The sequence below is a fragment of the Mastomys coucha genome, unplaced genomic scaffold (assembly GCF_008632895.1).
Source record: "Mastomys coucha isolate ucsf_1 unplaced genomic scaffold, UCSF_Mcou_1 pScaffold21, whole genome shotgun sequence".
Taxonomy (NCBI): Eukaryota; Metazoa; Chordata; class Mammalia; order Rodentia; family Muridae; genus Mastomys; species Mastomys coucha.
The window spans coordinates 119,321,227-119,344,759 of NW_022196904.1; the positions used below are offsets into that span (position 1 = coordinate 119,321,227).

The 23,533-nt window shown below is 46.7% G+C and overlaps 1 protein-coding gene across 13 annotated transcripts in view; it reads right to left on the reverse strand.

Annotated features, from left to right (window-relative positions):
- Nucleotides 1–23,533, reverse strand: part of Fgfr2 (fibroblast growth factor receptor 2) — a 104,592-nt gene that overhangs the window by 73,130 nt on the left and 7,929 nt on the right. For 5 of the 13 annotated variants that reach the window (XM_031388510.1, XM_031388508.1, XM_031388511.1 and 2 more), the window contains exons 3-4: nucleotides 7,310–7,576; nucleotides 6,148–6,225 (exon numbers count right to left, since the gene is read on the reverse strand). The exons of 4 other annotated variants lie outside the window; for them this stretch is intronic. In XM_031388510.1, the coding sequence (XP_031244370.1) occupies nucleotides 6,148–6,225; nucleotides 7,310–7,576 (345 nt within the window). The remainder of the gene's footprint in view (nucleotides 1–6,147; nucleotides 6,226–7,309; nucleotides 7,577–23,533) is intronic. 4 more of the 13 variants (XM_031388515.1, XM_031388513.1, XM_031388514.1 and 1 more) reach the window with 1 other exon arrangement.

The following is a 23,533-nucleotide window of genomic DNA, read 5'->3' on the forward strand; positions in this document are numbered from 1 at the left end:
AAAAAAAAAAAAAAACAACCAAACAAAAAAAACCACACCCTCATCAGAACAGTGATGGTTCAGGACTGTGGGCAGCCACCAGGTAACCTGTCAAAGAATCTGGGACCTCAGGCCACGTCCTTAGTTCCTCCTAGCCCTTCCCCTGTGGCATTTTCAGGTTTCAACAGGGATGAAACAAAATGGAAAATTCCTTGCCACTGGAAAGGACCACTCCAACAACGGGAATCGTGTTCTTCTGTCAAGCCGCTCCTCTTAAGTAACAGAGACAAACTTCTAGTCAAACATGATCTACCAAAGAACTAACTCGCAGACTCTTCAGAAAGCAATCACTTTAAACACAAGCTTGAGGAAACATTAAAAACAACTGCTGCTGCCAGGTAATCTATGCAGACACTTAGATTCCCAGGGAAGGCAAGAACTAGGTAAGCTACCTTTTCCATGCTGATGCACAAATGTAGACACCCGTACGCCTTCACCCTGGATACATCACAAAAATCGGCATCAAACATTCTGTCCAGAGAAAATAAGTTGAGCATACCCTTAGGACATTGTCACAGCATTCCTGAACTCAGGAGCTAGTGCTGGCAAGGTGTGAGGTCATAAGCTAATCAGCAGCTAGAATGTGACCTGGGGCCGCCCTTCGCACCTGTGATAGGGGGCTTGACTTAAAAGGGCTTGGGAGCCCTATCCATCTGGTCAGCCCATGCAGGAATGCAGTGTGTGTGTGTGTGTGTGTGTGTGTGTGTGTGTGTGTGTGTGTGTGTGTGTGTGTGTGTGTGTGTGTGTGTGTGTATGTGTGTGTGTGTTTGTGGTGTACATTCATGCATACTGTGCTAGATAGTTTTATGCCAACTTGACACAACCTTGAATCTTCTGAAAGGAGAGAACCTCAATTAAGAAAAAGCTTCCATAAGAACCCCACTGTGGGCAAGCCTGAAGGGTATTTTGTTAATGGTTGACTGATGGGGGGAAAGGCCCAGCCCATTGTGTGTGGTCCCACCCACCCCCCACACCTCTCACACATCCTCATTTCTACTCCCTATCCCTCCCAACCTCCCCACCCCAGGCTAGCATCCTGGTTCTATAAGGAAGCAGGCTGAGGAAGCCATGGGGGAAGCAAGCCAATAAGCAGCACCCCTCTACAGCCTCTGGTTCAGCGCCTGCCCCTAAGATCCTGCACTCACTGCTGTTGATGATGAGCTCTTATGTGGAACTGTGAGCCAGATAAACTCTGTCCTCCCCAAGTGGCTTTTAGTCACACTGTTTTATCACAGCAATAGTAACCCCAAGACACCGATTGCAGGAGTGCTTTATCTCTTTCCACTGAGTTATTCCAGGTACAACTCAGATCACCAGGCTTGGTGGCAGGCACCTTTCTACCCACTGAACCATCTTCCAGCCCTCTTAATTCTTGGTCTGTTGCTTTTGTGCTTATGCTTGGTCACCATGCTTTCTCTACGCTACACAGGACTGACAAACCTCTGCGCATCAGGCAAACTTGCCTTCCTGCACTGATAAATGACTACCTGGCAATCTGGCAGAAAGAATGACCTATCTGACATTTTACAAACTTCAACTTAGCACATGAAGCGTCCCAAAGGGAAACTGGGAAACGGTGCTCACAAGCCCCAAGACTACCACAGTCCACCCAGTCTTAGGCTAACTTTACTTAAAGCGAATATTCAAACACACGCCCTAAATGTCATCTTCAGACAACCGAAGCCTCGGGGGAATCTGTGTGGAGACAAGGATGTTTCCAGGTGCCTGAAAATGCAAAGAATTCAGAACTTCCTCATTCTCTCTAGCAATCAGGCCAGGTCAGGTATTTGACACCTGAGGGAGCAGGAGGAAACAAGACAAAAGTTCCAACAGTCGCATCCCCTTCCCCACCTTGCCAAGTGTCCTAGCTCTAACATTCTTTGTCCACACACACACAGGCCACAGCTGCTTAATCTCAGCTGCCCCAGGCTGCACCTGTGAATCAGACCAGCCTAATAACGCTAACAGATGGCAGAGGCCAAGTAGCCAGCTAAGAACTGCTATCACTTTAAATAGCATCTACTGTTTCACAGGCCCCTCCCTGTAGCAGTATCTCCCTGGTACAGCTAACACCATCTCTTAATCGCCACACAGCACCCATCTCAGGGACAGAGCTGGTGTCATTCAAGAGCTAATTATCAAAACCCGAGTTGCAAGGTGAAAGTGCAGCAACCTGGCTATGGAGTGACACCCATTATACAGTGTTCTCCATTAGACTTAGTCACAGCAGAAGTCCTGGAAGTCCCCATCAGGCAAAGTATGAACCACCAGGAGACTGTCATCACTCGGCCTTGGTTGTTACAAAATCTATACCTACTCTTACACATCATGACATCACGTGGACTTGTGGTGATGTAGCTGGGCAGCATACTTGACCTAGCACAGAACAGTTCCCAGGTGTGCCAGCAAAACCAAGTGGGTAGAACCTGATGTCTCAATCAGTCGTGGAGGCACCTATATGCAGTATCATTTGAGAGCTATAAACAACTACACAAACGTATCATTTCACACCAGTGGGGACCTGGAATGCCCATGGAATTCGAGTGGCTGGACATCCCCCTTTTCTCCCTGAGGTAGGTTTCTGGTCACTATAACAAGACTTGCTGCTTTCTGCAATAAGGGTTCCTGAAAGCAATGCCTGAGCCAGCAGCCGGTACCAGTGCCCTCCAGAGCTGGGTTGGGAGGGTTCCACCTCCTGTTTCAGACAGAGCCAACGAACAACACGTTCTGCTAAGTCCTCATGTTATCAGAGGACAGTAATAACAGGAACAAGCCTTTGCAAGGCTGTCACAACTCACAGTAGCACACACTTTCCCTTACTTTCTTGATTTTTTTATGACTATGGCTGGTAGTATGAGCCTGTTTGGAGCAAATCTGTGTGTGTGTGTGTACCTCTATCCCAGCAGTTCTCACACCTTAATATAAAGTGAAACATAAACACACACTCATACAAACACATGGAAAGATGGACACACACACACACACACATATCACACATCTCTAACTAGCTGGTCTAAGGACGAGCTTAAGGGATGTGCATCTCTAGGGAGGTCCCAGGTGATGCTAACACTGCTGGTCTAAGCACAATTTAAAAACCACGCTCCTAAGTGTTCACTCTCTCTAGAGTAAAAAATTGTATTAACCAAGTTATTTCTCTTTATGCCCAAAGTGTTGAGAGCCTTAAGGACAAAGCCAAAAACTCAGTAGAGTGACAATATCTATCCCGAGACCTAACAATATTCTCTCCCTTAGCTATTGCAGGCTAAGTGGAGGTACTTTCAATAAATGGTATGGAAATAACTGAACATTCAGAGGCAACAGAAAATAAATCTAGACACAGACCTTGCAAACTGATCACAACAGGGAAATAAACATAAAGCACAAAACTATAAAACTCATAAGGAGTGTCAGGATCACCCTTGGGTTTGCTCCTGATTTCAACACCAATGGCATGAGGGGACCCCGTGAGAGAGCTGATAAGAGAGACTTCCTGTGAATTCAAAAATGCTTGCTCTGCGAGACACTGTTGAAACAAAGGTATTCACACACCAGGAGAGAGGATTTGAAAAGAGAAAGAAGACTGCTATCCAAAATATACAGTGAGCTCTTGAAACTCAACAATAAGAAAACAAACAACCCAATTAAAAAATAAGCCAAAGTCTTTGTCAGGCACTCACCAAAGAACCCATGGAGATGGTAATCAGGCACATAAAAAGATGCTTCCCATCCATGGTCACGGGGAAAATGCATTCTAGAACAGCAAAAATCCATAGCACCAGCATCACAAAATGGTGCCAAGGATGCCGAGCAAGGGACACTCCTTCATGGGTGGTGGCAACCCAGGATGTTATGGCTGCTTTGAAGAGTGGTTTGGAAAGCTTCCAATGTCTCTGAACTTACCATGAATCTAACTGTCATGTTCCAGGGTGGGAAAGAGGAAATGTACAATTAAACAAGCCCACACCTAGTTTACGGCATCCCTCTGTTTGTGACTGCCAAGCCTAGGCAACAGCTGAGATGCCTTTCAATGGAGGATGCATAAACCACGTACACACAAACCAGAGGGAGCTATTCGGTACTAAGAAAAAAACAGCTGAAGTCTATGGGAGATTCAGAATAATAATAATAATAATGTAATGCACAGCACTAGAGGGAAGACGCCAATCTGAAAAGCCTATGTGGTCTATATAAGTCTAACATATGATATTTCTGAACAAGCAAAGCTACAGAAAGACTGTGGTGCTGAAGGGCTGGGCAGGAGTGTGTGTGAATGTGATTCTCAACAGTATTTAGGACAATAAAATTTGTGTAGTGCCACAATAGATAGAGATGTGTCCTTATTCATTTCCATAAGCCCCAGAGCCTGCTGTGAACCCCAATGGCCACAGGCTTTGGGCTCTAAGGCTGAGTCAATGTGGGTTCTTCAGTGGTCTCTCTCAAATGTTGTTGACAGTGGGAGATGCTGCACTTGGGGCAGAGGAAAGTCTGTGATATTTTATTTAAGAAGTGTTTTATTGTGGGCTGGCAAGAAGGCTTAGTCCATGCTGTTCTGTATAGAGGAACAGAGTTCAAATCTCAGCACCCACTTAAAGTAGCTTACAATTGCCCATAAATCAGCTTCCAGGGAATAGGATGCACATACACACACACACACACACACACAAAAAATGCATATGTATAAATAAAATAGACCTTTTAAAAAAAAGAAGTATTTTATTTAAGAATAAAATCTCTTAATTTTGCTGTGAGCTGTTCTAATTGTACCTGCTTTCTTTTCAATCCCCCTGCCTCCACCTCTGGAGTCCTGAGACTCCAGGCATGTGTCCAGCTTAGAAAGTGTTGAGAGTTGAAAGCATGGCTCTGGGTGTGCTAGGTAAGCGCTTTTACCAACAAAGGTACATCACCATAGGATCATTTAAATAACTAAATGCTATTATTTATGACTCATTTAAATTTACTTATGATAAAAAAATCCTTTCACAATAACACTGAACATACAAAGCTAAAAAACAAACAAACAAAAACAGTTACCAATACAGCTTCTCTCTAGAATGGCTCAGCCCTACCTGAAGAACATAACTAATTCTGTGTTTTGCTTCTTTGTGGAACACATGTTCACGAGCACTCAACTCTTCGAAGCACACCGTCTTTTAATCCCTCTAACTTCCCAGAAGGCATGACTTCCATTCCCATCTGAGGCACAGATAGCAAATGAGCAACTGAGAAATAGTGAATTAAGGCTGGAACTTAGGCTGCCAGCTCCAAGCAGCCTGCCATGTTCTTATTCAGCAAGTCAGCAACATCAAGAGTGAGTGCCTGGTGCCCACTGCCTTAAAACACGCTGGCATTCACTCCCTTCCTCACCACCATCCTCAAAGTAAGACATACTTTCTGCCCTTCAACAAGAGGCAATATTGCAAAGGCGAGAGTCTCTAACCACCACCACCACCCCCCCCCCAAAAAAAACACTTGTATTCTGGAACAGATAATTCTTTGTTAAGCTATACACTTGAGTATAGGGAGCATCTCTGGCCTACAACCACAAGCCTCTACCAGCTCCCACGGAGGACTTTCCAAAATAGATCAGTCAACAAGGTGGCTCACACCTGTGGGCCCAGTACTCAAGAGGCTCAGGGAAGAATGGCAAGAGCTAGGGATTCAAGGCCAGCCTGAGCAATGAAGTTGACACCTTGTTTCCATAAATGAATAATAAATCAACAATAGTAATGAAATACTCCAGGGAGTGGAGGAAGGCAATCAACCCTAAGTCAGGAAAGGCAGGACGGGAGTTATGAAGAAAAACCAGGATGGCCACAGTTCTACTAGTCGTCTATCTATGAATACCGAGAGACCAAAGAAGACAACCAGGGACAGAAGTAGTGTTTGTTTGGAAGAGAGAGCTGTTGACACAAGAAGAACAGACAAGTGGCGAGACGGTGGACAGCAACAGAGTTTATTCTCAAGTTGGAAAATAGGGACAGGAGACAGAGCGGGGGACAGTGAGGGCCAAGGGATACAGCACTGCATGCAGAGGAGTCGACAGAAGACAGGTGACAGGCAGGACTCCCCGTCACTCCTCTCGGGGACCTTCGGAGGCAGGCTACTTACTCTGGTTGCTCCTGTTCTCACTGACAAAGTCTTCGGAGCTATCTGTGTCGTCTTCATCATCTCCAGATGAGATGGCATCTGCATTCAAAAGAACATAGGTATGGATGCGTTGGCAAAGGTCACCATCCCCTGCGGCCGAGTATGCCGCTCTCGCATCGATCACCCTCCTCAGAGTGAGCTCAACCACCCAGGAGGAAGGTCAAAGACCATGGGGAAGTGTCCCTCTGCCAGGAGTCGGGTCCCTGATCTTCAGGGTTTTCTGTTTTCCCAATATTCAAGTCAAGTCCCCAATAATTTTCTGAATGACTTATTTTTATTTCATGTGCATTGGTGTTTTGTTCGCATATGTTTCTGTGTGAGGGTGTCAGATCCCTTGAAACTGTAGTTAGAGAGAGTTGTGAGCTGCCTTGTGGGTGCTGGGAATTGAACCCTAGTCTTCTGGAAGAACAGCCAGTGCTCCTAACCACTGAGCCATCTCTCCAAGCCCACCTCTGACAAATTTTGCCTCTGTAATGGTCAAACTTTGATTTGTTTTCCCCTTTTAGCATTTGAGGTTCCCTTCAAGAACAGAAACGACTCTCTAACAAGAAAGTTCCCTGTGTGGGCCTTCTGACTGCTAACTAACTTTCTGAAGACAGAATTCCCAGCTTGGCCAACAAAGGAGGCCTGGTGCTACCCATCCCCTTCACTATACGGAAGGAAATAACAAGGGGAGAGACTCGAGAGTTTAATAAAGGAACTAAACTCTGGCTCCCCGCATTTCAATTCTATACTGTAAGCGTCAAGAATGCTGGGCAGCGTGGTAGTGAGACGTCTGTGTGCTACTGCTTGTCAGATCTCTGTCACTTGTAAACTGTGTGATATGCCCGGTCCCGGTGAGGAATTTCAGAAATAGAGTAGCCAGGTACACTAGCCTACACCTGTGGTCTCAGCTCTTGGGAGGATGATGGGAGGCTGATGTGAGCCCAGGAGTTCAAGTCCACCCTGGGCAACTTTGTCTCAAATGAATTAAGAACAAACTGACACTGGGTGCCTGGCAGTCCATGAATGCAGTTCCCTGGTGACTTCACTCAGCCAAAAAAAAAAAAAAAAAGCAATAATTTCCAATCAGAAAGCAGCTACAGAAGAGATAGGGGGGGGTCACACTTGTAAGCCAACTCACCTGTGACATTCACCATGAAGTACCAAGTTTCACTGTCTACCGTCCTAGCTGCAGTACAAGCATAGAGGCCGGAGTCTCTAGGTGTGGCACCTTTTATCTGGAGGTACTCCCCAATAAGCACTGTCCTATTGTTGGGCCCCAAGTGCACCCCATCCTTAGTCCAACTGATCACGGCGGCATCTTTCAACATGCACTGCAACTCTAGCGATTCCCCGGGGGCAACCACGTAAGCTTCTGGTTGGGAGATTTGGTATTTGGTTGGTGGCTCTGCAGAAGAGGTGGGAGAGAGAAGACAGAAGCAGATGGGAAAGAGGGAGAAGAGAGAAGGTCCGACAACGGTCAGTGGAGGCCAGTTCTTCCCCAGGAGGCATTTGTCTTACAGATGGCCCCAGGAGGTATCCATCTCTCCCCACACCCCAGAAGCCAGGAAGTAGCCTGCACCCAGACTTGATTGACAGCCCTGGAAACAATGGCCACAGAAGCTGTCCTGGGTTGGTTCACCATAAATAGGGCTTTAAAAACTGACCAAACCCTAAAGTGGAAGAAAAACCCACAAGAAAACTGTAAAGTGGATCGCCAAGCTAGCCATTTAGCATGACTGTGTATGTGATACACGCACACGTACATACATGCTCTCACACTGACTTAGCTACTTATTCATATTTCACTTAGCCTGTTATCACAAAACCAAGCTTTTCAATACAGAAATGCCTCAAATTCAAAGGGTAAACAGACCCATCTACAAAACTCTTCGCCACTTGGGAAGGGGCAGCTTGATCATTTTTATGAACTCCCGGCGCCCGATCAGTACTGAGCTAGATCTGTACTGGGTGAGCTGGGACATTCCATCTTCCTCAAAATGACAGGTGCCTGGGGTCCTTTAACATCTCAAGAAAGAAAAGTAAGGAGTCCCTGGCAATTAATGGCTCTACCCTGTATATCAGCCTATATATATATATACACATAGACTGTATGTACTGGATAAGTAGCATGTACTATCTGACATGCTACTAGTGAAGTCAGATCCATCCTGCTCACAAACCCACCTACTACTCCAGGGTCCCTGATCTCCTTCAGCATTCTTCTCTTCTTTATGAACACAAGGTTCTCCCTCTCGTTCCCATTTAGCCCAGTTCCTCCTCTGATGCCCAGGTCAATCATGGTGCTCCATGATCCACCACCCTGCATCAGTCACCTGGCTGGACATAAAAAGGGTCTCCCCCACTCTAAAGTCCATCTGCCTACCCCATACCTCCAAACACTGGAATAGACACATTGCCTATGGGTGTCCTGACTTCCAGAGGAAACTTTCAAATCAGAAAGCTCAGTTCTGATAGGTCATTGTGCCCCACGCCCATCTCTACACCGGAACACCTTTGCTGTACACAGAGAAGGCAGGCATAGAACACCATCACAGACCTCTAAGAGACAGGGTAGAATGAAACCAACGATGAACCAATCTACCAGCTTCTCCCAAAAGGAGTGAGAGCAAGCTCCTGACCTTGCTCAGGGCCACAAGGGCTCATGAAATAAGCTTTCATCCCCACAGTGAGAGCTGTGAATGGTACCCAGAGTCCCAAGCCTGGAAAACACAATGCTTCCTTCCCCACACTGGGACGGTTCCAGATCTGGGCAGCGACATCACAAGGCCATTATTCTGCCCAGAGCCCACTCAAAAGAACAAATCTCCCCCACTGCTAAAATACAGTCAATTCATGTTTCAGTCCTGCTATTTAATAAACATCTGGTCCAAGAAGTGCAGCAGCAGCCAACACAAGGGGGCCTGAGGCGTCTCACAGGGGACCCCCATTTCAAATGCACACAGCCAAGAGGGCACAGATGTTAAACAGTACAGGAGCACAGAAGGAAACCCACATAGGGAAGAAAACAGAAGTGGATGAAACACAAAAACACCCCCCACAAAAAAAGGGGGTGGGAAGCAAACCCAACTGACCACCGGGTAAGGTTTCAAAGGCTTGCTTTTCTCACTCACCCTCTGTTTAATTGAACACCTACCACGGGGCCAACCTTTGTTCTATATGCTCAGGAAGCAACAGGAGAGTAGCCATAACCCTGCCCTGGTGGACCCTCTATTGTGGTGGGGCAAATGAAAGTGAATAAAAAACTTACAGAAGCCGGGCGGTGGTGGCTTATGCCTTTTAAACCTAGCACTTGGGAGGCAGAGGCAGGCGGATTTTTGAGTTCGAGGCCAGCCTGGTCTACAGAGTGAGTTCCAGGACAGCTAGAGCTACACAGAGAAACCCTATCTCAAAAAAACCAAACGAAAAACTCACAGAAAATAGGAAGTGTATAAAGTAGTCTTAAGGGCAAGGCAGCTAGCAGTTCCCGTGGAAATGGTGGGCGAAGGCCCCATGGGCAGCAGGAGCCAGCAAAGCAGGGCCTGACGGCCAAGTCAGCCACTTGCTTTTGTAAACAAAGACTTCTTGGAACAGTGCCATACTCGGTACATACTTGGGTTATGTATTGTCTAGGGTTGCTTTTGTGTTACAAGGACAGACCAGAGTCAATTTGGAAAAAGATCTCATGGCCTACAATCCCCAAACACTGATAGCGTGGCCCTCACTGAAGGCTTTTCTGCTTCTGTTGTTGTAGGAGGGGATAGGAACCCTCCAAGGATACTCCTCCAAGGAGTATCAGCCACCCTGGAGCTAACGGGCAATGCACAGAGAGCCAAGTTTGAAAGACTGAGAATTTTGAAAGTTTGAAAGCTGAGAATTCAGTTGGAAGGTTCTCAGATCAGGCCTTCCCCACCCATTTAAACCAAGAGGCAGCTGACCTGAGTAGCTAAGCAAATGAAGGCGAGGCAGCTCTGGAATGATGGCTCCGTGGATGAAGGCATGCTTGCCTAAAGCAAGTTTGGTTCCCAGAAACCCATAAAAAGGTAGAAGAGGAGGAAGGAATTGACTCCAGCAGACTGCACTCTGACCTTAACCAGCATGGCAGATGTGTCCACATGCACTCACACACACATACAAACACACACACACATGCATACACTAACACTGAGAATGATAAACAACAGCCATAAGTAAAATAAAGGGTTCATATTTTTAAGGACAAGGAAGTGAAATAAGGAAGGGAATTTGACCTTAAATCTCATACCATCTGCCACTCTGGTCTTAACATCTTTAAACCAAAGATTCATACAGTGTTAAAAATGATGGAGCCTTAAAGGCTACACCATCCACCGAGAAACTCTCCCTCCACTCAACATCAACAAAGGACCAAGACTCATTGAAATTCAGCTGCACTGCTGAACCATGCTGGACCAATTCTACCAGACTGTATCACTATGCCGTGAGGAACACAGGATGAAGAGGGGTCTCAGGTAGGACAGGACACTAGATGTTTGGTAAAGGGTCACTGCCCTGGGTACAGGGATAATGAGCTCATTTCCTCTCTGCTCTGTATGGCCTCTCAGCCACAGGATCCCCAACCACCAAAATACAGAAATGCCCAGGCATTCTATGAGAGGTACCTGGGAGTCACCCATTGTGTACTTGATCTTCCAGCCACAACTGATGTCAGCCATCTGCCGTTGTTTTCAAGCTATGACTGTGCCATTTCACTGTGTTCAGAAACAACTGGATTTTTATCTCAAGACTTTCACCGGTGAATTTCCCATCTCACTCAGTGAAGGGTGAGGACAGGTTGGCACGCTCAAAATGGGAAACTGTCTAGTTTCCCGGGAAGATGACTGGCTTCTGAGATAGTACAAAGTATCATCGCAAGCCCATCAGAAAGATAAGTATCTATGAAATCAAGCCATCCTAATGTCAAGGCCTCCCCCAAAGTACCTGCCTTAGATAAAACAGAAAGCACAACTCCCCAGTGGCCTTTTCACCAGAGGCCCCAGTTAGGGGTCAGCAGCAGCGTCAGCAGGAAGCAATGCTACCTCCTCCTTGGCTATCCTAGGGAGCAGGGAGATCGGATAAATACAAGAAAAGAAAGGGCAGAAAGAGAGGAGCAGGTCAAACACCGGAGAGGGAGAAGAAACAGGAGAGAGAAGGCTATTGAAGGATAGGCAGGACCATAATAACAGGGTGGGAATAAAAAGCCAACCAATAGCATCCCAGGACACGGATCCAGTTGGTAGCTCCCTGCAAAGGGATCATACATGTGATGCATCATGGACTAGGGTACTGAGAACATGGAACCCAAAGGGCATGCTGAGAAGATGCCATCCTGTGCCCACCTAGCCCTGGAGACTCGAGAGCTGAAAGCTTCTCTTCTGTGCCTGAATCCTTCACGGGACTTGGGGGCTGGCTCCTCACAGTCATTGCTTGCTCTTAAGAGTCCTGTGGTGTTACAACTCTACATCATAAACGCCTCAGGACTCTGTGCTTACCACACCCCACCTGTCTCTCCCACTCAGATGGCCTTCCGACACTGGCCGCTCCTTGCCTGACTCCCTGACTCCGCCAAGCTGCTCTGTGTAACACGTGACAACTGACACAGGGCAAGGAACTCCCTGGGAAATCCAAACAATCTCTTTTATAGCAATATCAACATTTCCTGGATTTAACATTTCTGATGCCGTGGCTTACCGGAGCACACGCTTCCAAGTCCCGTCCTCTGCACTCTCCACAGCACAGTGGGGAGAGAGTTCCAGAAGCTACAAGCAGAGGCACCAAATGCTCTTTCAGGGGTTTCTGCAGACAGAAAGTCTGTTCTCGTACATTTTTCATAATTAAATGGAAACTTGGAAAGAAGCACAGGAGCTGGGCCATACACTGTCATTGTTACCTAAACTCTCTGAACAAACAAGGCGACATGTTTACTTTCTGGGAAGGCTCCGCTCAGCTGTGTCTACCTGCTACAAATACAACAGCGGCTGGAGGCTCTCCTGTGTGGAGGCTTATGAGCTTCTACCCACAGGTTACTAACCCTTGAGGCTTGCCAGCAGTTTCCTATATCCTGGGCATATTTTTCAGTGAGCTAACAACTCTGATACTCAGAAAACAAACAAACAAAAAAATAGGGGATACTTCACGGCATCAAAAGTCAATAATGAAAATATCAACAGTGTTGGGGGTGTGGTGGCACTCGGTCGGCATTTAGGTGGGTAGGTTAGGGGGGTCATAAGTTCAAAGTCTGTATTGGCTTCAGAGTTTAAAGCCTACCTAAGCTACTGAGTTCAGTCAAAGCCAGCCTGAGCTATGTAGTGAGACTCTGTCTTTAAAAAACACACGTGTGGCTATCACCCTGCCATGAGCTCCCCCCATCCCCCCCTCCGCCCCCCGTTCCTCCCAAAGATCCCTCAAGTCACTATTCCCTGGGAGGTAATAGGGATTTAGAAATGAGGGGCTTCTGACCCAGGCAAAAGGGAAACTAAGGCAGAATCTTCCTGACCCTTCCCCTAAGTCCTTCTGCAGATCTATGTAGGTCACAACCTCTGGGTGGGACCTCACCTAATGTCACCAGGGACAGCTTGTGTTTACCTTCCTGTAAGTTGGGGGAGGTGGGGAGGGGTATGACACCTTGCTATGCAGGAAGTCACCCTAGAAAGGGATCCTTCAAGAAGCAGATGAGGCTGAGGCTAAGACACCTCACTGCATACAAACGAAATCTTCCCCAGCACCATCAGGATGGCCATCTTGAGGCTCCAGAACAGCTAGAGCGTCTGGAAGTGGGACACTGCATCAGGTAATGCTGTATGTTGCCAAGCCAGCGATAGCAGCACTTCAGACTGTCACTTTTTATAATGTTTGCCTATAAACTTTTCCCGTGTGGTTTCTGAAATGGCGCCCGAGTGCAAACAGAGAACAGATGGGCATCCAAGTCCTGCCCTGGCCAATCATCTCCCTCAGGATGCATGGCAGATTCCCACCAGGCAGAGAGAAGGAGCCACTTCTGCCAACCACCTCTGGGGTAACAAATCCCCCTGCAGTTTACACCCAGCCACTTCTAGGGTGTCCCCAGGATGACTTCTTTGTCAGTGTCTAAAGGATCTCAGTTAAAGATACAGTGGGGTACCTCAAACAGCCCCACATAAGGGAGGTCTCCCCACAAGGCACAATCTGATCCCAAAACACATTCTTCTAGAAAGGACAAAGCAGAATCAGGATAGATCCACCTAGAAGAGGGAAGTACAAGGAGGAAAGGGGGAGGTGAGAAGAGGAGAGGAGGCAGCAGGGGAAGGCAAGGAGGAGGGTGCAGGAGAAGGTGCAGCCCCAGCAGGCATGACCTGTCAAGGGACTGGGCTGCCCAGCTAAACTGTCCCCACCTTCCAGCACACCTCTAGCCCAGCAGGACCGCCCAGGAACCCTGGGACAAGGACAATCCCACAGCCCGGCACTCTCCCAGACAGTGCCATCTAATACAAGACAAATAAACAGCACAGCCACGGGACTGACAACAGTCTTGACGGAGAATGGGGATCAAGCTGCCAAATGTCACTGCAAAGTCACAAGACACTGGGTTCATAACAGGTGAGTGGCAGTGAGTTGACCCACTCTGCCCTCCAAGCCATAAAGATGCCCTGCAGTGGCTGCTCCATGGTCCTGGTGAGCTGTGTTCACCACCCATAGAACAGTGTACAGAACTTGAAAGGCTCTTTGTAACTTCGAATCAAGGATGCCCAGAATGCAGGGCACATGGCACTGGAATGCCCACTTAGGCTTTTAGAAACCCATGACACCTGGCAAGACTGGGGACCTTGGAAGAGCCTCTTCTGTACATTTTTTTGCATGGTGTGATCAGCATAGAGCTGGCACCAGAGTTCAGTATAAAGGTATTAAGGACAATGGGGTGGAGTCAGGAAGGACCTCCTCTGCTAGCCTGTCCTCAGACACAAAGATGACACCCCAGAGCTGGCTGCTGCAGCTCCTACTCTTTCAAAGCTTCGCCTTTACAAGTGCCAACTTGCACATCCTGAGAGCATCCTTATAAGGCCTCTGTACAACTTATCCTTAAAGAGAAGAGGGGGCCAACACCCACACAGGACAAAGATGGAAGTTTTCAACCTCAAGAAATACAGATGCATTAAAAAATGGGGGGTAGGGGGTGGGATGGTAAGGCTAGGGAGAGGAAAGAGGTGAATAGGCTGCCTTTGTTTACAACCAATAGCTGGAGCATCTCTTCAGACAAGTTCCTGTTAGCATAACCCCCACCAATAGCTACCTCAACCGCAGTAGTCTGACAGCCCCAGAAACCCTGTGCTGGCTCAAGCCGCCCATCAGAGACGACTAGAAGGTAGCAAATGTTTCAATATGGGAACCATTACACATTACGTATTTAGGCACACCCCTCGTAATTTAGGTTTAGCTTTGAGAAACAGAGTGAACAGCCCTCCATGCTTGAAAGAAATTATGCCTGAGCCCAGGAGAAAATAAAAATGCAGAAAAGGCAAAGGGGCCAAGAAAGCCCTCGCTAAGGAATGAGTCACTGTATCACCCAATACTTGGAGACTCACAGTGGTGGCTTCGCTCCTCACCTACCTGCACCCCTTTCCCACCCAATCCTGTCATTCCACGACAGTGTCCCAGTGACTGAGGCACCTGGTCACAACATATGCTCTCAATTCATACACTCCTAAGACTGAAATTCCCACTGGGCCACCGAGACACGAGTAGAGATAAAATCTGAGCAACCACACAAATCCCCCAGCTATTGATGTTTTGCTTGAGCAAGAACAGCAAAATGGAACCTTTTGTTCCGAGCGTATATCCCAGAGAACTCAGCCATTAGATTCCATAGCACCCAGGAAGTAGAAACTGGCATTACAAGTTATGTCAAAGTACCCAGCACTCGTGGCTCAGAGGCACAAAGAGGAGTCTGTATCCACAGCCTAGCCAGCCAGGCCCGGGCCTCCTGCGTCCTGAAGACACACTTGCAAGTGAAAGCACAGGTTTCCTAAGGTCTCCAGGACTCCTTGGGACATGTTGTTCCCCAAACCTTGCCATCTAGGGCTGGATCCACAGGCAGACAAAGGCTACCGGGAAAGTCTGCTGAACCTTATGGGGAGCCAGGTTTCTGCTCCCTGTAGCTACAACATCAAGGAATAGCATAGGGTCTCCTAAAGAGGAAAGGCCTAAATGGAATGTACCCAACCTATAGTAATACAGTCTTAAGATCTGTTTTAGTGTCTCTCTAGGAAATTAATTTACATCATTACCTGAGTACTACATTCCCCCCTTCCCCTTCCTCCCCGAGTTCATTCACATGGTGGCTTGCCTAGCTAGAAGGTACTGTCTGTCCTCTGTCCCTTGTCCCTGATCCCTGTACCCAAACCGCTTCTCCATCTGAGAGGTTCCTGTGCAAATGTCTCCTCTATAAGATTTCTAGATTCCAATTATGACACATGCCATCATCCCATCCCCAGGACATTACAGCCTATGTTTTATCCATGTAGAACACACAGACATATTCACCCTTACCCAAATGTCTCATGGAGACATTCCAAGAAGGTGGGAGGAAGGAAAAATGAATGCAATGACCTAGGTTTATCGTGCATAAGGACCTCAATCCAGGGTCAGCCTCCGGCATGGACTGGGTGCTCAGACTGGGGCTCCCGGATGAGGATGGCACTGCCAGCTCAGAAACCCTTTGTCCAAAGACCAAAGCTTAAGACTTGCTGCTGCCCGGAATGAACCTGGTCATGTTGAATGGTCCCCTCTGTCCCTGAGATACCACCAAGGCCAGCTGCTGGCAAAGGGTGGCACAAAGAGAGAACCCAAGGCTTTCTGGTAAGTCCCTCACTGACCCTGATGTGAGGGGTACACTGAGAGGAAGCACTCTGTGCACAGTAGGGCAAGTGCTCTACCTGAAGCTCTGCACCAGCCAGGGGCCACCTGGGGCTTGGTTTTATGGGTCATGACCTGACTCTAACAGGTCAGTAGATGAGTGAGCAGAGGACTCAGATGGCCCCGTAAGAATATCCACTTGCTTTCCTCTGACTCCAAACCAGGGTTTTCTTTCAAATGAACAAATCTGTCACATCTTATATACGCTGCTTCCCTAAGTGAGGATTCCTGCAAGGTTCTCAAGTGGAACTAAACATCTGCAGGTCTGGAAGGCTCCTCCTCTTACAGACCATGCCTAATACCTGCTTCAAGAAGCCAGTGAGCCAAAAGGCGTACAGTGTACTCTACCTTTGGGGGCTGGGCTGACAGATAGCTCAGTCCATAAAGTGTTGGCGTTGCAAGCATGACTTTAATTCCTCAGGACCCCCATTTAAAAAGAAAAAAAAAAGAAATGTTGGTTCTAGTAGTGATAAGAGAGACAGATACATCTCTAGGGGACCTGTTGAGTAGCCAGCTTAGCCTATGTGGTGAATTCCCCATCAGGGAGAAACCCTGTCAGTAAAACTAAGGTGAACAACACCTGCACACCTGTTATTCGTCCACTCAATGAATACACACACCCGATTACACCCTGGTCCCTACAGGAAGTCCCTACAGCAGTAGGCTAGTTATCATACCCCAGCCCAGGGATGCTGGGAATAAGGGCCCTAACACCAAACTACAGACAGGCCCAAGAAACACAGTGCCTAAAGCATGGACAGCTTGAGGACCTGCCTGCAGGGAACTAGGGTAATTGGCAGGTGTTCCCGAGGCCGAACTGCATTCCAGAGGCAAGTTTGCGCGGACTTCATGTTGCCTGTGGCTCTTTAGAAGCTGCATCTGGAACAAGCTCGCCTCTCTGACACTGAGATAAATAAATATTCAATAAATGGCATACACTCAAGTGGAGATATTTGCCCTCTAATTCCCTTAAGGGGCAGATCGATGCCCAAATCCTATGTGACATTTTCCTCGTTCAGAGCAGCCCCTCCCTCCTCCACTTGCTAAGTACTTTCTGAATAAAGACACCGTTTTAAAGGGGCCCCCACTACAAAGGCAAGGTTAAGAGTTAGCCCTCGAGGGCAAGGCTGCCTCCAGCTTCTCTGACTCCACACCTTTGGGGAGGTATTGTTCAGCAAGTTCATTTAAAGGGCTTGGCCTTTCTTTTCTCAGCAGGACCCCAGTTATAACACCATTCAGAGACTGCAGATGGGTCCCCAGGACCAGACCCCTCCGAAACCTCCCAGCCAATTGCAAATGAAGGGCCAGCAGCTGGAGACTGAAGAACAGATGGCCTTCCTCTTGGAATGGGTTTGATCCTGTTGTTGGAGCTCTGCTGGCTCAGGCCTGTGTGGAAGCTGGAAGGGAATCTCTGCTAGAGGAACGGTCAGCAAGCAGCTGGACAGCAATGGCCTCCTAGAAAGTTGCTTTCGGGAGAGGGCAGGGGTCGTCCTGGAGCTGGGGGACACACCATTCCAGCTGGTTAACACTACAGGACCTAGAAAGGCAGGCCAGAGCCAGAAGGATCACTTTTCTGTAGTGTTTTGCAGGGAAAGGGGGGGACTCTCTGTCTGGGGATGCTATCCAAGAAGGCTGAAAGCCACACCTGCTTGGAAGTTCCAAATTAACATGGCGCCGCCATGGTTAACCTTTCTCCCCTGCCTGACAGACCTCAGATTTGCCTGGAGGGGAAGGCTTTCAGAAAGCAAACAAATCTGCAAAGTGGCTCCCTTCAGACTTCACCACTGAGTCTAGGAAGATCCGGGCGAGGTGCCCGAACATTGTGGCTTCCTGAGGACAAGGTGTGTCACTGTGCCAGTCAAGAAAGTCATCATTACTCTGCCCGAGACCAGCAGGGGTTTTCTGGCCTCTCAACCCTTACCATTTCCTTGCCTCCATGATGGCTAGGCAAGAAACCAATCAGAGAAGTCAAGTGCCAGGAAAGAGACATCAAGGAGCAGCTACTGGGCATAGTGCAGCTTCCTCAGACTGGCCACCCCTTCCAGGGTGGACACTTTTCTACAATAAAGATGAGATGGAAACTGACTAGAGTGGTACCTACCTGAAATCCCAGCACTCAGTAAGGTGGAGACAGGAGAATCAGACGTTGAAGGGCTACATGAGACCCTAAGTCAACCAATCAACCAATAAGTTGGGAAACTAACTCAAAGGGAACCAATTACCCTGAGACTGGAAAAGCACACCAATAGATGCCATCTTCTCTCTACCAGCTTGGGAAGTGGTCATTATATGCAAGGGCTGTACAGCTCTGAGGGAAGCTGATGTGGGTCTTTCCTGGCAGCAGTGATCTTGCCTCACTTCATACCTGCAGCCTCCAAGCATCCCCACCCACTTCACAAAGGACCTCTATAAAGATCTGTATCTTAGTCAAAGTCACCTCCATACCCAGCTGCAACCAGAGGTCACATTTTTTTATTTTTTAAGCCACCAAAGTGAGCTTTGCTTGCTTTAAAAACAGGCTTCTTTTCCGGGCTCCTTTTGCCCCTAGGGCCACACTTCTCGTTCTTGGAATTTTTTTCTTTTCTTTTTCTCCCTGGGAGAGAGGGGAGGAGACAGAAGATGGAGAGAAGATAGGGGAGTCCCTAATCTCTGAAGAAAAAAAAAGTGCCAGGAAAGGGCCTCCACACCTGTCATTTCCATGACCACAGGCTGAAGGAGTTCCGGGTAGTCCTGTGCAGGTGGCCTTTGATTTCTCACCTTGTTGCAAAAAGACAGAAATGCGGAAGGAGAAGTTTGGAATGCTATCAGAACAGTGACTCAATGAAGTTAAGGTCTGGAGGCTCTGGGGAAAGGAAGAACAAGATGCCCCTTCTTGATCTGAGCTCTTGTCCAGTGGCTCTGCGTAAGTCACCATCTAGGCTGTGTCCCACTGGTACCCACAGCATCAGAGGGTATGACCAATTCCCTATATATCACCAGAGGCCATTATAAAAGAACTACAGAATATAAGTGCTAGAAAATTTTTATTGCTTGACACTCTTCTTCAAGGGACTTAAGGAAGGGAGTGTGGGTAGTTGAGGGAGAAACAGAGTCAACCAGCCTGTCCTCTGAAGTTTAATGTTCAAAGTAGGGGGGTGAAGAAAAACAAACAAGAGGGGTGCCCAACACTCCACCAAATATCCTCTTGCTGAGAAAAGAGAAATGAGCTGTAAAATCCATCTTTCACCAATAAATTCACCTACAGGGTGGGTATGTGGTCACTGTGAAGGTGTCTGGAAACCACAGCATCTCTAAGAATTGCAAAATTTTTATTCATGAAATGGGATCCTGGGATCTGCCTGTTTATTGGGAAGCGGCAATTTGTCAACATCCCTAGCACATGTGAGACATTTACAGGCACTTAATAAAGGCCTGGCACTTTCAGCCTCAGCACCTTCAGCATCATTATCAAAAGGCATGGAGTGAAGACCATGAGCTCATCCGTTCCCATGGAAACCATCATTAGCCCAAGGACTGAGGTGAAGGACATGATCTCACCCTGAATCTCTGCCATCATAAGCCCCTCCTAGAGGAACCATGCACACGAATGCTCAGCTCTTCCACTAGTCTGGATCTAGCACAATTCTTTGAACTCCCTTCCATGCAGCCCACCAGACGCCTAGCACCTAGTTCCCCTGGCAGACAAATGGAAGGCAGCTTTACAGGAGAAGATGGCAAAAGGCAAGCACCACCTGTGATGGTGGGCAGGTTCTCCACTGGCACAGCACACTACAACACACCCAACATACCCAACACATCCTACATACCCAACCAAGCTCATACCAACCTCTCCACCACCCTTCATTGGCCTACGTTGATCCTTTGGAAACCTCAAACAGAGGACTCTCCTGCCAAATTATACCCATGACCATGACATATTCTCACTATGTGTGGCATGGCTATGGTTGACTTCCTTAAAAAAGAAAGGAAAAAAAAAAGTCAACTTTGAATACCTAAACTGTAAGCAGATAAAGGGGTCACGTGTCTAAACACCAGGGGGCTTGCAAAAACCCAAGAGGGCCAAAACAGAGTTGGATAAAGGAAGGTCTAATGTTCGTTTCTACTTAAATGTCTGAAAATTTGCCATTTATCATTATAAATTACAAGGCAAGCATCATATTAGGTCTTTGAAATATGGGCTTTACTTACTTTGACAAAGGTGTGGGGTGGGGGGAAATCAGCACTTACTCTGCACCTATGCCGGGCCAGGAACTTCAGTCTAGTTTGTATTCAGTCTGCACAATTTAGAGAGATAGTATCTTGGCATTTCAACCAGGTTATCTCCCTCAACTGAGGTCAAGTAGATAGTAGAGACATTCAAACTCAGCTCCCAAAGGCTATTTCCTATGAGACTGTACCTCCAGCAAGCACAACACATACTATTCAAAACCAACTTTACTAGTTTCTACTTAAAATTTTAAGTCAAATGTCGGATCAGGATTCCTTAGTCTTTAAAGACCTGAGTGGTTTTAAATCTGAAACATATATCCATAAAGGCTACATATTCAGTAAGGTACCTGCTACAATTGGCTAAGCAACAGTCTTAGTAGAAATCCAAAGGTTTGGGGTGGAACAGGGAGGAGGCGGCTTGAAGCAAACCACATGACTCTAGGGCTAGCTAACTGTCAGCTGTCTGTGAACTTGAAGGATTTCCAAAGAGAATAAACTTGACAGAGATCTCTAGTCTCAAAGATCACGTTTCAATCCATAACAAACATACCAAGTTGGCCATTTCAGTGTTAGATACCTTTAAAACACTTGGTCACATATGGGGGGAAAACAGTCTATAAACTTTCAGGTATAACGAAGTAAAAAAACAAGTTCCAGGGTTAGGAAACAATGAGTTGATTTCCTTAGTGCTCAGAATTGAGATATCTCAGCAAAGTACTACATAAATAACACACAAATAAACATGCCAGGCAGGTTCTCCTTCCTGAATCTGTCAGCATTCTCCTTAGGAGCTATTTTTAACATCCTCATAAAACATGGTCACCGTAACCTGAAATTCTCTCTGTCCAGAAATGGCTCGGGATTCATGATTCTTTAGTTGGACAAGGAGTTAAAGAAGAAGTATGTGATGATTTTAGCTCCCTGGCTTGACCCAGTCAAAAGCAAGCAGTGGACTTTCATTTATTCTCAAAATGTAAAAAGTCCACAAAACGCACACCATTACGGTGGCCTCAAGCAGCCAAGCAGCACATTCCACATTGAATCACAGGCTGGAGAGAGCCCTGGGTGAAATGAAGACCCCATGCGGCAGGTCACAACTACAAAGATAACTCTATTTCCAGGGGACTACAAGTCCTGTTCTGGTCTCTGCAAGCACTAGACACATACATGGCACATATACATACATGGGGGCAAAACACATGTACACATAAAAATAAGTAAACCATAAAATCCAAGTCCAAGTTTTTCAAAATTACTGAAAATCGAGAGACATGCGTTTCAAGAATGACGGAGTAGAAGTTGAGGCAGGGGGATTGAAAGTTCTAGACCAACCTGGGCTACAGGGCAAATCCCAAGCCAGTCTGTGGGAGATGCCCATCTCAAAAAACCAGCACAAAAGAATGATCATAGTTAGTCCTGAAGGTTAAATACACTTTTGCAAAACTACAACTTGAACCTTGCAGCAAGTGTGTGTGTGTGTGTTGATTTGGTCTTTTCATTTTGTTTTGTTCTCTGAAACAGGGTTGTTCTGTGCAGTCCTGGCCTGCACACCAGGCCAGGACTGGCCTCAATCTTAAAGAGCCACCTGCCTCTGCCTCCTTAGTATTGGAATTAAAGGTGTGCAACCGCTTTGCTTACCAACTGTATTTTAAGAAAAGGCTACTACTAAACACCTTTAGTCACCAGTGGGACTACCATCTTGGATTTTTTCCCCATCATTCTCTATGAAGCCATAAGACAGTAAGGGCAAGGGCAGCCCACGTGTGAGAAGGGCATGTGCAGGCAACAGTAGGTCAGAGACACTGGATCCTTCAGCACCTGGAGATAAAGGCATTTCAGGAGCACTTCCCTGTGGGTGTCGGGGACCCAACATGGCTCCTCTGCGAAAGGAAGAAGTGCTCTTCATCACAGAACCATCACTCCAGCCCCTACAGGGACAGTTCTTTACAGGAAACCCATAATTATCTGTAAAAATAGCCTGCAGCATCCCTTCCCTCAAATAACTCCTAGCTGCTGACCAAGACAAGACACCCTGCTGGATCAATCCCAGGGACTCAATCAGAAATGGAAAAGTAAGACAGACCTTGATGAAAGGGACTTAGTTGTCTTTTTATGACCACCCTAACTATGTAAGTACCCAAGCTGTCTATAAGTGTCAAGGCTACTGCACACACAGGGCTACTGCATGCACAGAGCTACTGCATGCACTCCATGGAGAATGTGAACATTAAACATCCCCTTCCTGTTTAAACACTATCCCAGTTATTTCATAACCATGTAATTATTCATTAAATCAGATATTGGAAACATCTCATACTGGAATGCTTGGTTGTTTGAATTCTCACCCTCAACAGAAAAAAAAAAGAAAAGAAAAGAAAAAGAAAAAAGAAAAAAATCTGAAATATCTTGGAGCAGAAGGGATGGCTCAGTTTTTAGAAGCATGCATTGCTCTTGCAGAGGATCCATATTCACTTCCAGACCCAGCTCCCAGGCATCAAAAACCTCCAGGGGACCCAGCACACATGTGGACATACCTACACAGAAATACACATACATACACCTAATTTAAAATAATTTAAAAATAAATTCTTAAAACCAGCAAGAGGTCTTTAGAGGCTGGCTGAGAAGGAGTGGCTATTTTTTTAAGGAAACAATTTAGTCTTTTAACTGATTGAAATAAACAGGCAACACAGACAGACAGGCAGACACACACACACACACACACACACACACACACACACAAACTTGCTCTATTCAGATCAGTGGAAGCCAGCAAGAGAGAGTTATATAAATGCCAATTTTCTGGGCTGGCCAGATTTTTTGTTCTAAGAGTAATATTAAACACAGTTCTTTGCCCATGAATTGTGAAATATGCTATATTCTAATAAAGAATGTGTACTTCATTGTGTGTTTAACAGTATGCGCCTGCATTTGGTTTAATTGACCAAGAATAAGCCCTTGTTCCTCAGCGAACTATCAAATTACAGTCAACTCTTAAATATTCACACTCATACTGAGGAACAAAAAATGCAGATAATAGGAAACACAAGACTTATGTTTAAGCATCCACTTGCACCATGCCGATATTTCTTTTCTCTCCTTCTAACTGGAAATTAAATGTGGAGGGCTAAGGCCCCAGCATGTAGGATACCCTCTGACAAAGGACTTGAACTACTCTGGGGAAAAAAATAACCTTCAACAGGTCTCCACGCAGACCTCACACTCGGTGAGGTTTCTCCTGGTGAACTTT